Source organism: Anopheles ziemanni, chromosome X (genome assembly GCF_943734765.1).
Source record: "Anopheles ziemanni chromosome X, idAnoZiCoDA_A2_x.2, whole genome shotgun sequence".
Taxonomy (NCBI): Eukaryota; Metazoa; Arthropoda; class Insecta; order Diptera; family Culicidae; genus Anopheles; species Anopheles ziemanni.
In genome coordinates, this window is record NC_080707.1 from 13,977,560 (window position 1) to 13,998,624 (window position 21,065).

General features: G+C 43.8%; 1 protein-coding gene across 1 annotated transcript in view; it reads right to left on the minus strand.

The window, feature by feature from the left end:
- LOC131291111 (telomerase-binding protein EST1A) overlaps nucleotides 1-21,065 on the minus strand; it is a 51,014-nt gene that overhangs the window by 18,531 nt on the left and 11,418 nt on the right. Inside the window, exons 7-12 of the mRNA XM_058320302.1 lie at nucleotides 3,185-3,405; nucleotides 3,018-3,091; nucleotides 2,853-2,956; nucleotides 2,017-2,132; nucleotides 1,781-1,933; nucleotides 1,409-1,714 (exon numbers count right to left, since the gene is read on the minus strand). Coding sequence (XP_058176285.1) covers nucleotides 1,409-1,714; nucleotides 1,781-1,933; nucleotides 2,017-2,132; nucleotides 2,853-2,956; nucleotides 3,018-3,091; nucleotides 3,185-3,405 — 974 coding nt within the window. The remainder of the gene's footprint in view (nucleotides 1-1,408; nucleotides 1,715-1,780; nucleotides 1,934-2,016; nucleotides 2,133-2,852; nucleotides 2,957-3,017; nucleotides 3,092-3,184; nucleotides 3,406-21,065) is intronic.

A 21,065-nucleotide genomic window follows, 5' to 3' on the forward strand; every position in this document is an offset into this window, starting at 1 on the left:
GATGAACTTCAAGTATTTCTGATTTCGGCGCGATAGGGAAAAAAGCCCGGAGGGACGACAAACGCAGACGATGGCGACGACGGCGACGGTTTGACGGGTATCTTCTACTTTTAAAACCCGTTCCTTCTTACTTGGTCAGTGGATTTTTAAAAAGGTTTTGATCTATTCCCGTTGATTAGCTCGACCTCAATTCGAAGGGCGAGTTGCCGAGTGCGGAGGGGAGGGGGGAAGTGAATGGGAACAGGGCGGGAGGAGGGAAGTGAAGCTGCAGCGGCACACGGCGTAATCGTGCCCCCGTACAAATTATCGATTTATCTTAATTTTTCCGTACTCGGTTTAAGCAGTTTCCGCATTTTTGATTTACCAAATTTGTCTACCCTTAACAATAAGCGAACCAGAAACCAGAGGGGTAGGGTGAAATGCCTCGAAACCCCCTGCCGGGCGGGACGCACATACCGATCTGGGCAGCCAACCCCTCGCTCCGTTACAGTCCAACATCGCAACCACAGCTTTCGTCCAGCAAAACGTAGCAATTTGAAACAAACGTGATGTCGTAAAAACCGCATAAAAATGGGCTTCTTTTGCAACCCTCCCCGACTTACTTGTGGGGGAGAGGGGGAAGAGGGTACCTGGGGCGAATTAACGAAACGAACGCAGCGACAGCTGCCAGGGAAAAGTGGGAAACGCGAACGAACCACCAAGAATATATGCGAATAGGAAAAAGGGCGAACCAGAACGAAGCGAAACCCTCCTCAAAATGATATTTTGTAATAAAATAAATACACCGTCGTCGACGCCGAACCCTCCCCCCTCCTTGACAGCGCCACCACCACGCGCACACACCCGAAATAAAAAGGGTGATAGCAAGGCGAAGGCCAAAAAACGTATTAACACACTAATAAGCCACCATAATAGCGTATCCTCCAACTCCTTGTGCCCCGCCACGCAAAACCCTTGGCACGGTGGTGGTGGTGGTGGAGGATGGGACGGTGACGGCGGCGGCCAAATCGTGATTAATATTCATAAGTGGGCAACAGCCTCTCAAACTCCCGCCTGCTGGGGGCCTGTTGCGCCCATTTCCATGCCTCGCTGGGCATGCTATAATGAATGATCGCGCCCAGGGAATAGCGCGCCGGCCCGCCGGTTTGTTATTATTATTATTGTCAGGGGGGGCGGGGGAAAAGAATTATGTTGCACAAATTGTGCGTGTGTGTGTGGCAGAAGATTTTTCGCCGGAACCGAAAGGGATTAAAGAACGAGTGCTTGGAAGGCGAACGTCCGCCGCTCGCCGACAATCAACAGTTTCCGTTTGATACTTTTTTCGGGTGGAAATTATCGGAATGTGCGGTCGCTGCAATCACAGAGGCAAAGGTGTTAGGTGCTGAAAGAGAATAAGTCGTCCACCAACCTGCAGCCGCTGGTTGTGCTTCTCCTGCATGCGCTGCTTGCGCTCGAGCTCGTCCTTGCGGCGCAACAGCTTGCGCGTCTCAAGGCTGCGCGAGCTGGTGCAACTGCTGTTGCTGCTGCTTGGTATGCCGCTGTCGGATGACGAGAGGGCGGTACCGGCTCCGCCCGCACCACCGCTGCCATCCTCGACCGACGCGCTGGAGGAGACCTTCGACTGCACCTTGCCGTGCTCCGGCTCGTCACTCAGGACGCTCACATCCAGCTCCTCGTCGCTGAAGCTCTCCAGCAGAATATCCATATCGGCCAGCTAGAAGAAAACCAACCGCATAAGAAGGCTGTACAATCACCCCCTGCCCCTGGCCGTTATGCTTACCTCTTCGATGCGATTCGTTACGACGCTCACGAACCGAACCGGGCCACACTCCCCGTTGGCGGTGGCCGATGTTTCCCGGCTGAGTACGGGAGGGTCGCAGGTGCACAGACACGCGGTGCCGAAGTAGATCAGCTTCTGGATGCGCAATACGTTCTGCAGAATGCGGGAGATGATGGGAACATACACGTTAGCGGGGAGGGCGGTCAATGCGCGCACATAAAGAACGGAGTACCAACCTGAGCCTCCTCCATATCGCGCTCCCGGTGCACAAAGATGGGCTCCAGCGCGTTGTACATCAGGGGCGTGAACCCTGCCAGGGTGATGTCCTCTTGCAGTCGCACTAGTTCGTAATCTGAATTCGGGGTTAGAAGTTTAGACGACCGGTTAGGAAGGTCCACCGGACAACACCACTCTCTTAGGCTGGTGTCAGTACTTTACCGCGTCAGGTTTCGGCAGATGCAAATTTATGAGGTTTGAGATGAAATAGATCTGTCATCAAAATTGGATTTTATAAACCCGGAATTAAGGCAGAAATTAAGAAACGAGTTAAGGAATTAGGAAACACTCCTCTGACAAATCTGACGTCCGATTAAATATCACGCGACAAAGTACTGTCACCCGCGCCTTAACGAAGCGTAATCGTGGGATACGATCTGTCAAAAACCATTTTGATTTGCATACCCTAGCAAGCGTAATCTTTCTGACAGTTCTGACAGAAACAACTGGTCTAAATTGTAAACAAACGAGGCAGTATTTCGTTCGATCGCGCTACCATCAAATGTTTATTGAAATTCAGCTGTTATTTAGCATGCTTTTTGTATTTTCATCAATGAACAACAAAATAGTAGTCGTAGCTACGAAAACATGCTTTAATTTAAAAAAATTGTCTGTCAAAAATTATATAACACACAAACAAAGGAGAGGCGTCCAATTTTCTTTTTGACAAATGGCATCCAGATTACACTTAGCCCGAAAATCGATTCTACACGATAGACCAGTGTAATTCACCATTAATTTAAGTGATTAAGCTTCGTTTACCACCTCCTTTCGGCGGGAAAGCAATTCTACTTACCTTCCTTCTGCTCCAGCGATAGAATCTCCCGATTGGTGTCGAGATTTTTGAGTATGCTGATCAATTCGGCAAAGCTGGACCAAGGATCGTGTGCACTGGAGTTGCTGTAACACACAACGAGGTATGTTAGCGTTGCCTACGGGGAGGGCCTGGGGAAATATTTACCCTATCTTGTAATCCGAGCAGCACGGCGGAGGGTTCCACGTCTCGGTATGGTACATCATCCAATCACACCACACCTAGCAAAAGCGGAGATTGGAAAAGCAAACGGATTTCGGTTATACCTGAACCTCACCTCACCAGCAAAGTCCTCCTCCCTCTGTCGTCCCTACCTTGATGCTCGGGAGTATCGCCTTCGCATCCTCGGGCAGGATGAGTTTGTTCGCTGCCGACGCGGTACCACCACCAGCGAGCTCGCTCGAAGCATCCATCGCTCCCCGTATCAGCTGCACGAGCCGCTCCAGCAGGATGCCGAACATCAGAAACCCGGCGACCAGGGCGCACTCCTGCATTTCGCTCCTTCCGGGCGGACTGGCGGCGGGCGGCGCATTCTCTGATCGAAGAAATTGGGCGTAACAAATAACCATCATTATCAGAGGTTTTTTAATCAGTCAAAATTAGTTTGAAGGCATAGTACAGTCGTTGCCACCTAACTTTGTCGTCAAAGCGGGCGGCAATATCTCTAAGGCATCAGGTTTATGAAAAAGGTCACCAACTTTTGTCGCTAAGGCATCTGTGTTTTAGAAATAGCTCATCAAATTCTGTCTCTAATGTCCTTATTACACGAAGACTTTTACTGTCATCTTTGCTCAGAATTTTATCTGTCAAAATATCAATTCTGTCAGTTCTGTCGCCTCTGTGCAAAAATGCAAAGTTCTACCAAATTGGTTTTGCAGTTATTTGATCATTTTCAAGTTCTAATTTAGCATAATGTCAAACTTAAACAACAAACAAAACCTCTTGCAACTAACAGAGCAAAAAGTAAACAAAGCGCCACTTTGACATAAACATTGCAATCGAAAGCAAAATTTCTGTCAAGCGCAAGTTGACATCTACTTGTGTCTCTAACCGGTTCTCTTACACAATATAGTTGTAACAATAATAAACAGTTATAAATGTATGCTTTAAATCCAACTTGTGCCTTAAATCTAAGTTGTGGGGATATAGACTTATATTCATAGCTGGTAAATGTCATTTGCATTGCTTGTTGGTATGCCAGAGGTTATCACATTTTTCAAAAGTTTCAAAACATTTCATTTGTTAAACATTTTATATTTGTTACTTTCTTGTAAACCATCTTGTTGTATAATTATTGATGCAAACAGTAATCCAAATAATAGACTTTTTTTGCGACAAACATTGAAATTAGGAGACAAAATCAGACGAAAAAGAGACAAAACACCGATGCGTTAGGGACAGAAGTTGTGATGCGTAATTTCACTCCAGCTACGGTGGCAACGACTGTATTGGCCATACAAACGGCCCGGGGTTTTGCGGAGTCGGGATGATTTAAGATCCACACAAGACGGCTTCTCCATGGAAGCTTCTTGGTGAATCTGGCTGACGCAATCTTTCTGCCTCCAAAATGAAGATAAAACACAACACCCAAAAAGGAAAACCGCAAGAAGATGGCTGGAATAATTGTGACCACCAGAGTCGCCCGAGGCTGAGCAGCCGCGTTTTAGGCTTAGTTCATTCCCCTCCCCGCACGATGAGTTAGAGGAGATTAGTGGAAAGGAGGTGGTAAAGTGGAGGAGGCTATCTCAGACCGACAGACAGACGGATAATGCACCAGAGAAGTAGAGAGTGAACAGCGAGCGCGCCACGGATGAATGCATCGTGGACGCGAATTTCTGGGAATGTCTGCCGTCTCTCAGTGGCGATCCTGATGAGAGGAGGGAAGGCCGGGGGTCTAGCAACGATGAACTGCGCGCAAATGAGCCATCCATGCGGAAACCGCGGGTTTGGAAGCGTTTCGAAGGAAATTTGCAATCGACCAAACACACCGCGAATTCCAACGGAATTAGAGATCTCTCGATCATATCCTAATGCAGGGCACTCTGCGGACCCGCCGTGTGTACATTGTGTATAGGGGGGTCTCCACTTTTCGGGGGGATTATAATCCGAGTCCGGGTTTGGCGTTTGAACTGCCCCCGGGAAACAATGAGTGTCCAGTGGGAAACCTGCTCGAGGAAGAAGCGCCTACGACGCTGCATTAAACATCGCACAACATCCACCAACGGCAAAAACCGGCGAGACCCTGGGAAAACAGCGCCTTAAGTAGCGTGAACACCAAATTCACACCGAAAGAATATCGCCTCGAATCACATCCGGAGCGCGCGCGTTCGTCGTCCGTCTTGGTCTAGTGAGCAAGAAATGTTCTTAATTCGTGGAATGAAATCGCACTCGTCCGATCTCCGGCATCGTCATTCGTTTGTTTGTTTATTTGTTTGCTTGTGGCATGTGTGTGTTGTGCGGTTGAGTTTGTTGTTGATTTTCCCTTCTCATAATTATTTGCCAGCGTTCATTTACACCAAATCGAAACCAGTCCAGGCCAGTCCTGGAGGCGCACAATGGGCAAACGATAATTGCCACCGGAATTTGAAACATCTGCCAAGCGGATATGGCCACGGCACAAGGGACACCGACGGCGGTTTCGATCGTGTGCTGGTGCCGTCGCACAGTGGAGCCAATTAGAGGTTCTAGCCGGTCACCTAAGGAGTTGCTTTTTTCTCCAACCGAAACACTGCTGAGAACACTGTCCGATAGATAGAGTTTTGTACCAACTTGAAACTAGCAATATATAAAATAAGAACTCGTGTAATTTATGAAAAATCTTAAAGTTGTTCTACATCACCAAACTGCTTTGTTGAATTTCTGATAAAACCTTTTAAAAAACCTTTTTCATATTTTTGTTTTGCAAATTGACCAAAAACACGGTCTAAATAATTAACAACCGATTCTCCTCAAAAGGGTAAGATACATTTTATCTTACCATTTCAAGACGACTACAGGCGAAAATCAATCACAAATAAACTGCATTCGAACTTCCCAAAGACAGGTATTTCTGACATTCCAACTTCTGAAATTTTCTCACGTCTGCTTCATTAAACTGCCTTTACGTGCATTTGTCGGCTTTTTTTTGCATCCGTTTGGCATCCAGTTTGGTGTTTCGACAGAACCTGTCTGCACCTTTTCGTTCTGCTTGAAAAACATCCAAAAAGCAAAAATTTTTGAACATCGTTTGAATTGGAAATTTATTCAGTTTTCAAACGTATGTCAATCGAAAAGAAACTAATCAAATACCCACGAATGATTTAAAGCACGCGTTGTTGTGTGAAGTTTTCAGTCCAACGTACGCTCTTTTAGTAAAGATAAATGGCATTTCAATTAAGCCCAAACATAGGATAAAAGTATTAGGTAAAACCTTTTAGTTATCTAAGATACAAAGAAAAACAACTTTTCTGGCTTATAGAAAGATTCAGATCTCTAGAGAAATGTAATTCAATCGTTAATCTTAAAGGGATTTTAAACGAATGCAATTTTCACTTAACAGAAACTGTCAAACGGTAATTTCACACACGTGTAACCCAAATTAGCATGTCTAAACGCAAAATAAACAAGCTATTTTAGTTACGCAACTAGAATTTCACTTAACGTAGCCAGGAATAGAAATTTAATTCACAACAGTGAAATTTGTTTGAAACTTGCTCAACTGACAGCTCTAGAAGGAGTCAACAATATAAATCATTTAAAATGATCGTTAAACGAAATAAACAGCGTCATTTTATGCGATTTTAGTTCACAACTCTAAATGCGTATTATTGTTAATTGTAGAGATGAAATAATATAGCTCGTTTACAATTCTGCACAGTTTGTTAACATCATTGCCGGTTGACATTTAACGTTAATTTGTAGTGAGTCGTGTACGCCTGGACTGTGTTCGGAAACATTCAGTATTACACGGGCAATATATAGTATTGCACGGAAAATATTGTCAAATCGCATTTGACAGATATGTTGCTGTCAGAAAATCGATTTGCTTTCGACTGAAATTGTGAAAGTGAATATTTATTTGCTTGTTGCGCTGTTAGTTACAACAGGTTTTTTTTCATTACTCATAGTTGAACAATACGCTAAAATCAACTATGAAACTGATAAAAAATACTACAAAATCGATTTGACAGAACTTTGCGTTTGACAGAATTGACATTTTGACAGTATAATTCTGGGCAAAGATGGCAGTAAATGTCCTAGTCTAATAAGGGTACTAAAGGAAAGTTGCTGTCATCTATCTGCATCTTGAAACTAAACAAGTAAAGTTATCAGCTTACTATCCGAATATGTTCAATCAATTGTCAAACAGTGTGATTCCTTAGATGTCACATTTCGATTAGCTTTCCCATTGATTCTTGAGCATCTCTCTTGGTACCTTTTGTGCCAAATATTTAAGGATGTGGAGTCATTTTCTGAAAAATCCCCGAAGCGACACGCGCCGTTTATTCGAAGCCTTTCAATCAAAGTGAATTCCTTTCTTTACTCTGAAAACAAACACTCAACCGTCCAATGACATTTGTGCAAGTGGAGCCGGGCGTCGCAGTTACGTGCGCTCACGTACCGTGACGAATCGGTGGCAGTGTTTAATTGAACTCGTTCCATTGGCGGCTACCCGGGGTTTGAACTCATAGTTCTTCTTCGTGCAAAGAATTCGATTTTCTTCGAAAGAAAATACGCGGCTTTTCGTCCTAAACAGCCTATCGTCGGGCTCGCGGTCACAAAACAATCAAACGGTAATGGATCCACTCTCCGGCAAGCTTGCTTCTGTTTGCGCAGAATGTGTCGTTGTTGTTTTTTTTTTGTTATTTTACCAGCCGCAAACACCTGGTGATCGACGCCGCTGAGAGAGAGAGATGCTCCTATAAAACTCACAATCGGGAATTTATTTTTATTGGCCGAAAAAATCATCCAAGCCAAATCCGACCGTTCCGAGCGGCGGTCTTATTTGACTCGGGAAAAAAAGGTGCACATAAATCATATCGCTCCTAATAAACCCCTCGGCAACCGGCACGGGACGTAATAACATGTTAATCTCCGTTACCCGAAAGCCGGCGACAGTAAACAGCTTGTCAATCATGTTCCCTTCGGAAGGGTGGCGGGTTCGATAGAGGAAGGGGAAGGGCGATTGGGGGACAGCAAGAGGACCTCCCGGTGGGCTTCCCGACGCTTGTTGGCAGCTCAACAATCTGTCAAACACACCAATAAAATTAGCCTAAATCGCCGACGCCGCAAGCCTTCGATCCGATCAGCGTTTGTTTGTATATTTCTAACCTGTTCCTAGTGGCTCGGGGTGGGTGGGGCGGGGAGGAGTGAGGGAGGGAAACGACAAGGTTGGCCATGTTTTGACACTTTTATTATTTATCTGATGCGACGCTCGGAACCGGATCGAGGCGAGGGACCAGTTTTTCCACCGCAACATCGACGTTTGTGGGCGGCAGGCTTTAAATCTTTCTGTGTCTTGGATTCCACCCACCTCCCCCCTCGGGATATAGGGCAGTGGAGCATATGGTTTTTGGGATCTTTTCCACCATTCTCATAATATATGCAAAACATGATGCTGGCGAGAATGGTTTCGAAGTTGAACCGAAAATGACGCACGGAAGAATATTTCATCCGACCGCTTTTGTTGGATTGTCCCAGAAAAGTTGACCGACACACACACACACACATCGGTCACATGCTGTTTTTGTGGGGCAACATCCTTGCGGGGATCGTGGGATTTATTGTCTCGCCGCCATTTTATTGCCGATGTTCGGGAGGGTTCGTTTGAAGTTGTCGCCGTGTGGATCGTAAATAATTAAGGATCCGCTAAAAATTTATCGCTTATGATCGCTTATCGCAAAAACGCGATTTAAAAAGCTAGGAAATCGGAAAGGAAACATATCGGAACACCAAAACCCCGGGCTCCGTTATGTTGATCTCCGCTTTACGATGCGGGAGAGATGATGGGTTTAGCAGAACCATAGCGCACCAAACCTGATCGAGCAGAAATGCTATTTACAATGGCGGGCCTACACCCGAAACGCAACCTAAATAGGAAGATTATTCTAACGGAGACCGTTAAAAAACTCGATAAGCATCCGGGAGAGGCATCCTTTCGGGCGCAAAATGTGTCACCTTGCATTGTGGTATCGATTGCACGACGAAAGGGTGTAAATGCAAAAGCCGACAGATGGCAAAAACCGGCTCCGAGGCGAAAGGACGTTAATTAAAACCAATAAATCGCGGCCTATTCTCGCCACGGAATTTCCGAGGCGGGAGGAAAGAAGATCGGGAATCAATAAAATTTAAATTAATGTCCATCGGGGCAATGCTGTGCAGGGTTGAAACCGATACCCAACAATGGTCGTCGGCCAACATGAATTAATGGCTTCACATCTGACAAACATCCATCAAAAAGGACGGTGTTATCGCGGTTAAACTGCGCGATTTGTGTTCTTTTCTTGATTTTTGTTTTTTTTTGTACTTTTGTACTTTTGTCCACTTGTTCTCTTGTCATTTCATCATGCAACGGTTTTTTCGCGGCTTATAATAAGCCGAACAACAAAAGCGCGCGCTCGCACACAAAGAGATAACTGTTCCGAGGGAGCAAAAGAACAACAAAAAAAAAAAACAAAACAAAATCTGCCCTTTTTCTCTCGGTTCCTTCACTCCGAAAAAGGTAAGGAAGTGAAAAAAACAGCAACAATAAGAGAAAAACACACACTAAATAAATGCGGAAGATATTATCAGAAGTGAGTAAGGAAAAGGCTAAATGAAGGAATGTACACACTTTGCGCGCAAAGTTGAACAACCAGGCGACGCATTACATTTCCCCTCCCCCTCCCCACCGTCCTTCGTGAACTGTAACTACATGGCGCATTGTACTTTCGCGCTGAATCCGCGGTGGGAAAATTGGCCTTTCCACTGACCATGGCCGTGGCGACAGTGTGTGGAGGTCAACGGACAACGGCTCTTGCGAACCGAACCCGGAGGAGTAGATATGTGCGGAGTACCGCAATTACTAAAACTCCCGTGCGGGAAACAACATCTCAAATAAAACATTGGAAGAAAATAAAAAAAGGGGGAAAAGAACAGTACTAACAACGGGCTAGGGGGAAGGGAGCTTTGACACACACACGCATGACGCTCTAGTTGCGCAATCTGACCCCGACGGAGTGCGGAATTTTCCCTGCGTGTAGGATTTGTTTCCGTTTTCGCTTCACTTTTCCCGCAACGCGCGGCATGAATAATCTGTTTTTTCCCCGGCTACCACCCACTCCTAAGAAGCGGAACGTTGACCGTTAAGTGCAAATTTAATTCTAAATGAATGCAAAGGAAAGGAAAGAAAAACAAAACAAAATGAAAATCAGTGGATCTCATCTTCCAACAATGATGTAAGGACTTGTCGGAGCATAAAGCGGTACTTAAAGTTGATAACGAACTGCACACTTACAACTTTACACATCGCCAACAAACAAGCGAACTTAGGCCGGTGATAACAGCTGACAAAACTTTTCGATCGGGTAGGTCAAAATGAAATAACTTATACCACCTTAAAACAAACGCCCCTTGGATATTATTAAGTTATTAAATCGAAAAGCGGTAACTTTTAACTAAATTAATAATAGATTGAAACGAAAAAATTTATGACAAAATTCGAAAAGAATAAAATAAAGAGATGATATGAACAATCTTACACAATTACAACTAAAATACATACACAAATATTGGAAAATTGAAAGTAGTATGTTAAAATTATTATGGTATTAATCAACGATTGTTAACAGTGCGGTTAAGTGAAATACACCCTAGAGATGTTTGAACATTTGCTTGTTTCCAATGATCTACGAATATTTCGCGGTTCTACATTAAAATGTTACAAAAAATAAAAAAAAACTGACTGAGGTAAAAGCTATATACGATATACCAGCGATAATGTGTCTAAAAGGCAATGAAGTGAATAACCAACAGGTTTTCCTTAAAACAAATGCCACCTCTAGTAAATAAGATGAAAAAATACTGCTATAATACCATCTCGATTTTCATCATCTTACATCAGGATCTTACAAAACAATTGAGAACAAACTGAACAATTGAATGCATCGACAAAATGGATAGCTTTTCTCTCGCATCCCCGACATTTCTCGTTCAAAATGACAGAATTAATGGCAGTTCCACTTATATGTTTTCCTTTCACCAAAATAAAGGTTTTATCACTAAGAGTTTTATTTTACAAAAATTCACTACTGGTCTTATAGCAACTCATTGTTTCATCGCAATATTTGTGGTAAGCTATGATGCTTCATCAATTTCTGTATTTGTTTAAGCTAATTTTTCAAGTTTTCACCAAAAGATTATCGAGAGCAAGCTACAATAATTTAATTATAATTTTTATTTAATAATAAAAATCATCGAAAAGAAAACGAAGGTGGCAACTGAACAGAATAGAGTAAAGGAGATTGGAATGAAAAGCAGACAATTTAATATTCAGAACCGAATAGGTATGATGGAAAATAATTGGTTGCAGTGTCAGTTGTGGGTTTTTTTTTCCTTTAATAACAACGTTTGAATGTTTAAGAATACTTATACCAGTAGTAATAGTCATCCCAGGGTAGAGTTGAAAAATGGTTAGCGTATGTTTGGAAACACAGTGAGGATCGCTCTATGGAGCGAAAATGCAAGACAATCTTTACAAACTTTGAAAATTAGTGGTATCGAATGGTATGGTTCTTTGCAGGGATTACAAGAGAGTTGAAGGGAACATGTTGACGCTCAAAAACTTGCAGGTATGTGCTAAACATTGCCATTTACATTTACTCCATTAAAAAAAAAAAACTTTTGAACGTGTGCCAACTTTTGCCAATGTCAGGAAATTATTACGATCAATCTATCGACAAGCGGTGTTTTCAAAGCGATGAGAATCCGTTTTTTTTTGTTACGATATTTTTAAAATGTTTTGTGGCTTCCCTGCTTCCCGGTTGATGTCATCCAGCTGAAACCCATAAAAAGCTGCAAGCGAAAACACGTAAAACATTCGCGAAATAGGAATGACACAGCACGTGCAACATTGTCTTCTGCAGCTCAAGCAAGTTCAAGATCATCCTCACGGCGGAGTGGCGCTTAATTATTTACCGACAGACACCGTGCGTGCGTGTCTGCGTGTGTGTGTTTATAATTCACCATACATTGTTTAAAACGTTTCATTTTTTTCCTGCTTCGGATTCGAAGGATGAAGCAAACCTGTCAATTCAGCGTTAGTGATCGCACCTATCCGTTTCGCGTTTCTTCAGCATAAACTAGGAACAGACGCATCAAAGCAAAAAAAAAATATGTCTGCTCCCACGGGAAGAGGAAGAAGGCAAAAACAAAGCCAGGCACGCACACACACACGCACGCACTGGCTAGGTCCGATAAAAGATACGCTAACTGCCCATCTTCTCGACTTTCCTCCCTCTCGTGCTGATTTCTTTTTAATTCTTATGTTTTGTTCTTATCTCAATAATTTACAGCGCTCATGGCGCTCTTCTTCACCGTCCATCCCGTCCTCCCCCACCACCACCACCACAGAGCAATTCGCACAGTCAACCGAAGGCCCATTAAGCGTGTAGAAACGTAAAACCACGCCGATCGCTTGCGCAACATGCAGTTAGAGAGCGAAGGCAAGGGCAAGGGGGGCATGGGAATGTGCAAGTGGAAGTGGGGGGAGAGGGGGAAGCAGGCGCCATCGAGACCCCTCCCTTCCATTTCCCACCCACTAGCCACTCGGTCACACGAGAGATCCTTCCTTCCCCATCGGTCAGAGATCCCGTTGCGTTCGGAAGAACAACGCGAAGACGACGACGACAACAACACCATTGCCCTTTCCTGCGGCCGTCGTCAAGGTGGCGTCATCGCTCCCCCTACCTCCCTCCCCCACCCTTTCAGCCCACCGACCCACGTGCCCGGGCAGGCGCAATGGCCGTTAAGAATGTAATTAGCCGTGTTTTATTTGGTATAATTGTCATGTAATGAGCATTTAATTATTTCCACATGAATCTGTGCCGATTCCTAGAACGCGGACTAGAACTGGACGTTGCGGGGCTGCGGCGGGTCCGCGGAGAAGGTAGGAGAAATTGGACGCGTTGCGATGGTTTGACGATACGAAAGTACGATGGCCATCTCGCGCGCGAAGTCTCGGATGTGGTGGTTGTAAAAATTCTACATCATAAATTTCCAAATGCCGCTCCGATGAAGGTGAGGGGGGGGGGGGGAGGGGAGGTGGCATACGTGACGTGAGGGCCGTGCATTGGAACATTTCAACCGGGGGGGGGGGGGGGGGGGACCGGTGAACCTTTCGACAGGATTGATGTACCTTCTGCGAACGTCTAAATGGGAGATTCGGGAAGAATGGTTCTGGAGAGACACAACTCGAATGATTAACACCTTCTTCGGGAGATTAACATTTGTACATTTGAATAAATGCCAAAAAGATTTATAATACTCTTAAAGAAAGGATTAGATACCGAATAACTTTGGATAACAGTATCGAGTACCAAGAAGTGATAGGCTCACTCATTCGCTTCTAAATTTCTCGACACATTTCAAGATTCCTCGACACAAATAGGCACGTTATTCATCTGCGACTATAAGCTGCATATTTAACCGCAAAACGCAATGATTCGAACCAGAACAGTCAAGAATAATGATGGAGATAAAAATCGCCAAATACGGAATATGTAGCAAGCACTCCTGAAACTCTTGAGAGCTACATATTTTGCCGCAGGACTATCTATTGGTCTATTTGAAGTTCAAACCATAGTAAAAAATACAGATAGAGACTTCAAAAGATACGGTTGGGGATACTCTGCAGAATAGTAGCGAGCACTCCTGAAACTCTTGAGGGTTATACCTAGCTCTGCCAAGACTTGATGTTCCGCAACTCACCTCCTCAACTCAACTGACAATCTCATAAATAGCACACAAATTCATGAACTTAAAAAGGAGTTGATTTGATATCCAGATACTCTGAATAATAGTAGCGAACACTAAGTATTGGAAGGAAATGACAACTCCTCAGTTCTGGAATAAAAGGACAATACTCATTCGTATGATTCGTAATTTTTTGCTCGACGTCTCGGCACAATTAGGCACGCTATACTTCTCCGACTATGAGCAACATATTTTGACGCAGGACTAGAGGGTCTATTTGAAGTACGGAACGCCATAAAAAATAGAAATTGGAGATGTACACTCCAAAGGTAAAATTAGAGACACCCAGTAGACTAGTAGCGAGCACTCCTGAAACATCTGACAACGATAGCTCATGTAGGATTTAGAATTGGAGGTCCTCAACTCAAAGCTTTGTTTATACTCACTCGTTTCGTGAGTTTCAAAAATCGGCAGGACACTAAAGCGGCTTTAATTGACATTTAGTCTGCCTTCTCAACCCTGTTTATTAATGGATGTGGGTTTTCGGGGGGATCAACAACAACACTCTGATGAATTTGAGGGACTCAATGTAAGGTACGGAAGTATTTTTGTCCTGATAATAGCTGTATGCCTCTTAACACCTTCCGTGAAATTCTGGATTCGTGAGTTTCTTACATCAAGAATTTTGTTCATTTACGTTGTATGAGATCATATCGATTGTTCGATTGCAATTGAATGTTGTGAGAATGTATGCTCCTTTTCGTCGTCGATCCTTCTTCTGATCCTGAGATCAGGTAGAGATCAGCAAGAGATCTTCCCGACCGATTAGAGGCATGCAAAGTACCATCCCACTTCGATCGACATTGTTGCCGGCATTTAATGGCCACCGGAGCAATGGCACGGAGCACTCATAACCGTATTACCGCAGGTAGAGAGAAGGAAGGGATGTAAAGCTAATATTAAGACAAACCCCTTACGTTATAGCTAGCCGGAGGAGCGAGCAATAATGGGGAAAAATAGTCAGGGAAAAAATCATGCGGGCATCATCCTTTTCAACCCCACCCGTTTCCTCTTCCTCCTCTCCCCCAATTGGGCACCCCGCGGGGTAAGGTTGGACATATAAAAGTAAAGAAACCGTCAACACTCCTTGGCCAATAATTGGCCGGAAAGGGTGTGAAGGAGGGCGGGTGTGGTGTGGTTGCCTCACCCCCAAATCAACCGACCCACCCCTCTCTCTCTCTCTTTCCCCCCGCCCAGCGAAACTAGCGCCGATGGGAGGGAACATAACGATTATGGTGACTTCAATGCTAAGGTAAGCCACAAACTTCTTGATTAAGATTGGTTTCTTCCTCCGTTCCTCCATTCTCGCATCCTGTCTCGCTTGCGCCCCGGCCAAAACCCTACCGGGCGGAAACCGTCTGATGTGCGTGTGTGTATGTGTGTGTGTGTGTGTGTGGAAAATAGCGAAGGCAAGTGCAACGTTCTGTTTACCGTCCTTGAGGGCAACCTTGCAGATTTATAGCACACAACAAACACACAACACAACACCGCGTTTTCCTCGCCATCCACACGCCGCGGGCTTTTGCCCTGGCCCTGGCGTAGGAAAACCCCCATCATGACCTGCAAGTTTGTGTGTGTGCATGTGTGCTTTCAAACGGGATGGCAGACACGTGTGGCGAGAAGAGAAGCTGGCGGAAAAACATAGCAACATCCGTCGATGTTTCGCCGCAAAAACAAAAAAACGTGCGCACATACACACACACACAACTAAAAGGCTAGAGCGCGAACCTCAGCGCGCAGGAAAAGCAATACTATAAATTGACGACGACTGATGGCGCTGGGCACCAAAGGTGGTGTAGCACCAAGGAACCGTTCTCAAGTTGATAACCGACCCCGGTTTCGTTTGACCAATCCTCTATGCGTCCGTGGCAGAAAATAAAAAAAATAAAGAACAAAAAAAATAAAGAACAAAAAAAAATAAACATAGAAAACGGAAAGGTTAAGGACCCTTAGCGGATTCAAATTTGCGGTTACGAATTCCGTGCGTTATTTTATGATAAACACGCTGAAGAAGTAGCGCAGAAAGAAAGAAAGATACCTTCGAGCGGGCTTGACGGATGCCGGAGGAATGACTTAATTGTTCAATCCACTCACAGTCACTTAATTAATTGTTTTGTGTGTATTTTAAACTTCGCATATAAAAACCCCGGGCCGGCCGGCCGTCACGAACATTAAAAAAGCGTAAGACCCGTTCCCTGACCCCGAAACGGCAGCGTCGGGGGAAGTGACAAGATTTAGATGCAACAGGACGAATCGCGGAGCTTGATCGCGATTCAAGAGCTGAGCGCTGAAATAAATAAATAAAAATACAAATAGAAATAAAAACCGGCAACGACCCCACGAGCGGCCGAAAGCCGTATCTTTTTCCATGTTCTTTTTTTTCCGCTCGGGAAGTGTGTAGTTTCATTTGAATAAAATGTATGTTAATGTATGCACATATCGTTCGCGCTAAATGAGATGAGTAGATTTGATTTAGCCCGATAAAGCGCCGCACGAGCGTTACCCCGAGCCTTCTCCTCATTTTAGAACGAGGGGAAAGGAAGCGTGCACACACGTAGGCACACTCGCACGAAAATGAAATACTCACGCAGCCCACCGGTTTCCTCCTTTTCTTGAAGGATTGACTTGAAGGCACACACACACACACACACACGGGCGAGCCGAAACGTATGTTGCCGTTTTACTAGGTCAACGGTCTTTGGATTTCTTTTGCACCAACGTTTGGTTTCCGTGGACTATCGGAAATTCGAAATTCCGCTCGATGATGGTTTGTAAAAAGAAAAGGCGAAAAAAACGCTGGGGGAAAGAAGGACCATGAACGGCCACACACTCGAATCGGGTTCTCTCCTCGAATCTAGAAAGTTCGCCTAACGAACGCTTTTTTGCTTGTTGTTTAATCGTATAAACTATGTTTAAAATATGATAAACAACATGAGTTTTCAAAACATTACACCGAAAAGCAACAAAATGGCAAAACGAAAAGAAACCTTCATAAGTTTACCCTTCAAATGGCAGAGCAAAGGGTTGTGTAAAAATATAGAGGTGGCATATGTTTTTTAGAAATATGTTTATACTAATACCATATTTTAATACTAATTTACAACTCAATTCAATATTTAAAATAATTTATTTCTTGTTTATGCTACGTAGAACGAGAGTTTTGAGTTTTGTGAACAAACTTAGATGAAAGTTCTTATAAATGGAATTGGAATCATTTATCAAATACAAATGATCGGACCAAAACAAGTGTAACGAGTATACACGGATAAAAATATAGACACCTAGCAATATATTTGAAAAGCCAATAAAAAAAATGAATAAGAAAAGATGATGATGAGACCCACCACCCCCAGAACAAAGTGTTGCGTAAAAATATAGAGGTGGTATTTGTTTTTTAAACACCATATTTTAACACTAATTTACAACTCAATTTAATATTCAAAATAATTTATTTCTTGTTTATGTTTTGAAAAAGAGTACCTACAAACGTAGAACGAGTTCAGAGTTTTGTAAAAGTTCTTATAAATGGAATAAAGTAAGCCAAAATAAGTGTAACGAATATACACGGATAAAAATATAGCAATCAAGCAACAGACTTGAGAAGTCACAACAAATTTAATAGGAATAAGATAATGATGAGTTCCACGTCTTACTCCAATGTAAATTTGAAAATGGAAGCATAATTTTCCACAGAAATAAATCGTGGAACTGTTATTACTAATGTTGTCTTAAACATATTTAACTCCCATTTATTTGTTTTTCGCCTACAGGATGAGATTTGAAAAGAGAAAAATAACTTGGACAGAGTGTGAAATAAGTTAAAAATTCGAATAAATTAAAAATTCAATCACGTAGAATAAAAGAACGGACCAGAGATTAAACGGCCGAAATTTCAGACAAACTTAACTCGGTTTAATAAGCATGCAGCAATGGGAAAGAAAACAATATTCGTTTATGCTAATTTCCAGCCCCAAAATGCGTGTAACAAGTACACACGTGCAAATAAATGGCAGTGCGAGAAAGGTTCAAAAGAAGTTCTACAGGTTACAACATTTGCGCAACCAGTTATATAACGTAAGAACAAACAGTGCGGAAAAAGAAAAACCATTGCATCCATCGCTTACGATTACATTCACCGTACGGCCGCGAAGCATGTAATACTACACCGCGGCTATCGTTCTCTTGCCCTTCCTTGCCTCCCCCCCCCCCAACGGTCCCCCTCCCTCACCCATTCAAGGATCCTGTTTATGCATATGCATTATAAATAAATTCAACCCTTCTTGGACTTCGATTCGCATAGGTTGAACGCACCGAAGGAAGGGGGGTGGACGAAGCGGCGGAAAGTGCGGCGCTCTGAAGGTAGGAATTTCCTTACATGGCTGCGTGCCAATTTGTACGGCCCAGGCGGAAAGTGGTGGTGGTGCGAAAGGTCGTTGGAAAAGTAACGCCAACCTAATTTAGCAATACTGTCCAACTTCGTTTACGCAGCACACAGCTTATTATTGCGATGGGTCGGCGGGGTAGATGTGAGTCCGGTGTGTGTGTGTGTGTGTGTGTGTGTGTCTGTAAGGACGAAAGGAAATGGAGTGGAGGGAAGGGAGAAAGAAGACAGCTGAGTTTAAAAATAGCTTACGGACGATCCTCCATCATCGGGGTTTTCTTCTAGACGTTATTTTTCTCCGATGCGGGGCGGAAAACGCCACCGGCAGGAGGCGAGGCGATGCTCAAAGGAACCATATGGACAGGCAGGCGGCGTACATGACACGAGCCACCCGGGAGAGGATCTTTTCCGCCGGAGACAAATCATCGAAGCGCGCCAGGAAAGGAGCAAATTCCTCCGCTTCGGGACAGGCCGGCGTAGGGAAAAACCCGTATGGGGAGGGGGGGGAGGGGGGGGGGTGGAGGAAGAATGGATAACCGTGGTCCGAACATAACTAACAATGACAGTGAAAGATAAAGGCAAAGACCGCGCACCGGACCAAAGAAAGAAAAACAGGTACTACTTTCAAGCCATTTCGCATTTTCCCTCCCGTACGCTCGGGGGGGGTGGAGAGAAAAAAATGGGAAGCGAAGGAAAAGGAGAGAGAGAGAGAGGGGGAACGAGGAAACGTGTCATATGACCCTTTGTGCGGATCGCGCATCTCTGAGTCACCTGGCAGGGCGACCAGGAGCTTCTTCTGGCGCGGTTTTTCCTTCTTTTCGCTCGATCATTCCCCGTTTCCCGAACGCGGAGATAAACATTCTTTAGGTAGTCATGCGCCCGGCACCGATGGAATGCACATCAATCAGAAGTAGTGCCTTCCCCCCCCCCCTCCCCTCTTTCGCGAATAGGAGGTGGTGTCTTTCCAAACAGGAAAGATTCCATCCAGCGAAGTCCTCTCCCTCACGGCGCTTCACACCGGATACATCATTGGGCAACCGCGCCGGTGGAACTATTTTCTATTTAAAGAAAATACAAACACACACACACACACACACAGGCCCAGGCACAAAACCTAATCATATGCAATCCATCCCGTGACGCTAAAAATAAAACACATCGATTGCATTTAACGATGCCTACTCGTATTTCTTCCAGTAATTACTTCTTAACTTCACGTTCCGCAGCACGATCGCCATTCGCGAAGGACGATACAAAATAGCGAGGAAAAAGCGTACACTAACGTGAAGCTTCCTAAAACGATGACGATACCGATACCAAAGGAAAGTAAGATAAGGTCTGATTCATCCATTTCTGCTGTAGTCGCTCTTAAAAAAGGTAAATAAAGTCTTTACATTCTCTGTGTTCATCAATAAATAGAGCTGTGTAATTCAGATTCAGATTCATCGATCGGAATGACTCTTTGTTTTTTAAAGATTCATGAATCTAGTAATCCGAAAGATTTATCAACTGATGAAAAGTGATGAGCAAACTGGATGTAGACAGATTCGAATCCCAAAAGATTCATAAATCCATCTGAATGAATCTCACCAAAAGATTAATAAGGCGCAACACTATCGACAAAGGGTTGCAGGAATCCCAAGGAAAGTTCGTGACCGTCGAACGACAACTCAAAAGTAGTTTCCTGTGTGTAACATGTAAAAACAAAATTGAACAAGGATAGCCTTTAAGATGGTCGAGGATAGAGTTTAGGATACTTTGAAAGATCGGCTATATTGCTATTTATAGAGAGGCTACTTTTTTATATTTGCCCAAAATCCGGTCTGGAATGCAATCCGAGTGAATCGAAACGAATAGAAAAACGAATTCGAACGGTGGGAAACCTAAAAGTCGGTGTTAAAATCATCGTTTCGTTCAAAGACTGCGCTCAAAAAGTAAAAAAACAACATATAAGTTAAGAAAATGTTAACATTCTAAGCAGAGACAAACATTCCTTCAGACATTGAACACATAAATAAAAAGCATCGTTTCGTTCAAAGACTGCGCTCAAAAAGTAAAAAAAACATATAAGTTAAGAAAATGTTAACATTCTAAGAAGAAACCAACATTCCTTTGGACAATAAACACATAAATATAAATCATCGTTTCATCCAAAAAAGCGCTTTATAAGTATAAAAGCACATATAAGTAGGAAAATTTTAACATTTCAAGAAGAGACCAACATTCCTTCGAACAATAAACACATAATGAAAATCATCGTTTCGTCCAAAAAATGCGCTCTAAAATTAAAAAAAAAAACATATAAGTTAACAAAAATTTGAACATTCCAAGAAGAGACCAACATTCCTTCGGACAATAAACACATAAACAAAAATCATCGTTTCATTCAAAAATGCGCTCTTTCGAAGCGTGCCAAAACGTGGGATTTCAGAAGAATCGGATCCAGAACGATGGTTTTCCATTTGCCAGCCGATTGTGTAAGTGCATCTGGGAACTCGCAGAAACCCGCTCCGAAACCGACGCCAGCAAACCGGCCGGATTGTGTAACGATTGCATCGAACGGAGGGGACGAAAGAGAGAGAAAGAGAGAGCTGGAAGGATACACCGTGCGATGGAAAAGGCACGGGAAGAGGGGGATAATAAACCAACCCCTAAAGGGGTACCGGGCCGGCAGGAGGGCCGGAGAAGGAAGACGCCGGTACACTGACCGCGGTCAATAATCGGAAGTTCAAGGACAAAGTAAACGCTGCTCGATTATACTCCAGAAGGAGCTGAGTGAGTGTTTGGGGCGGTTGTTTGGAGGGAGGGGGAGGGGTAAAAAATAA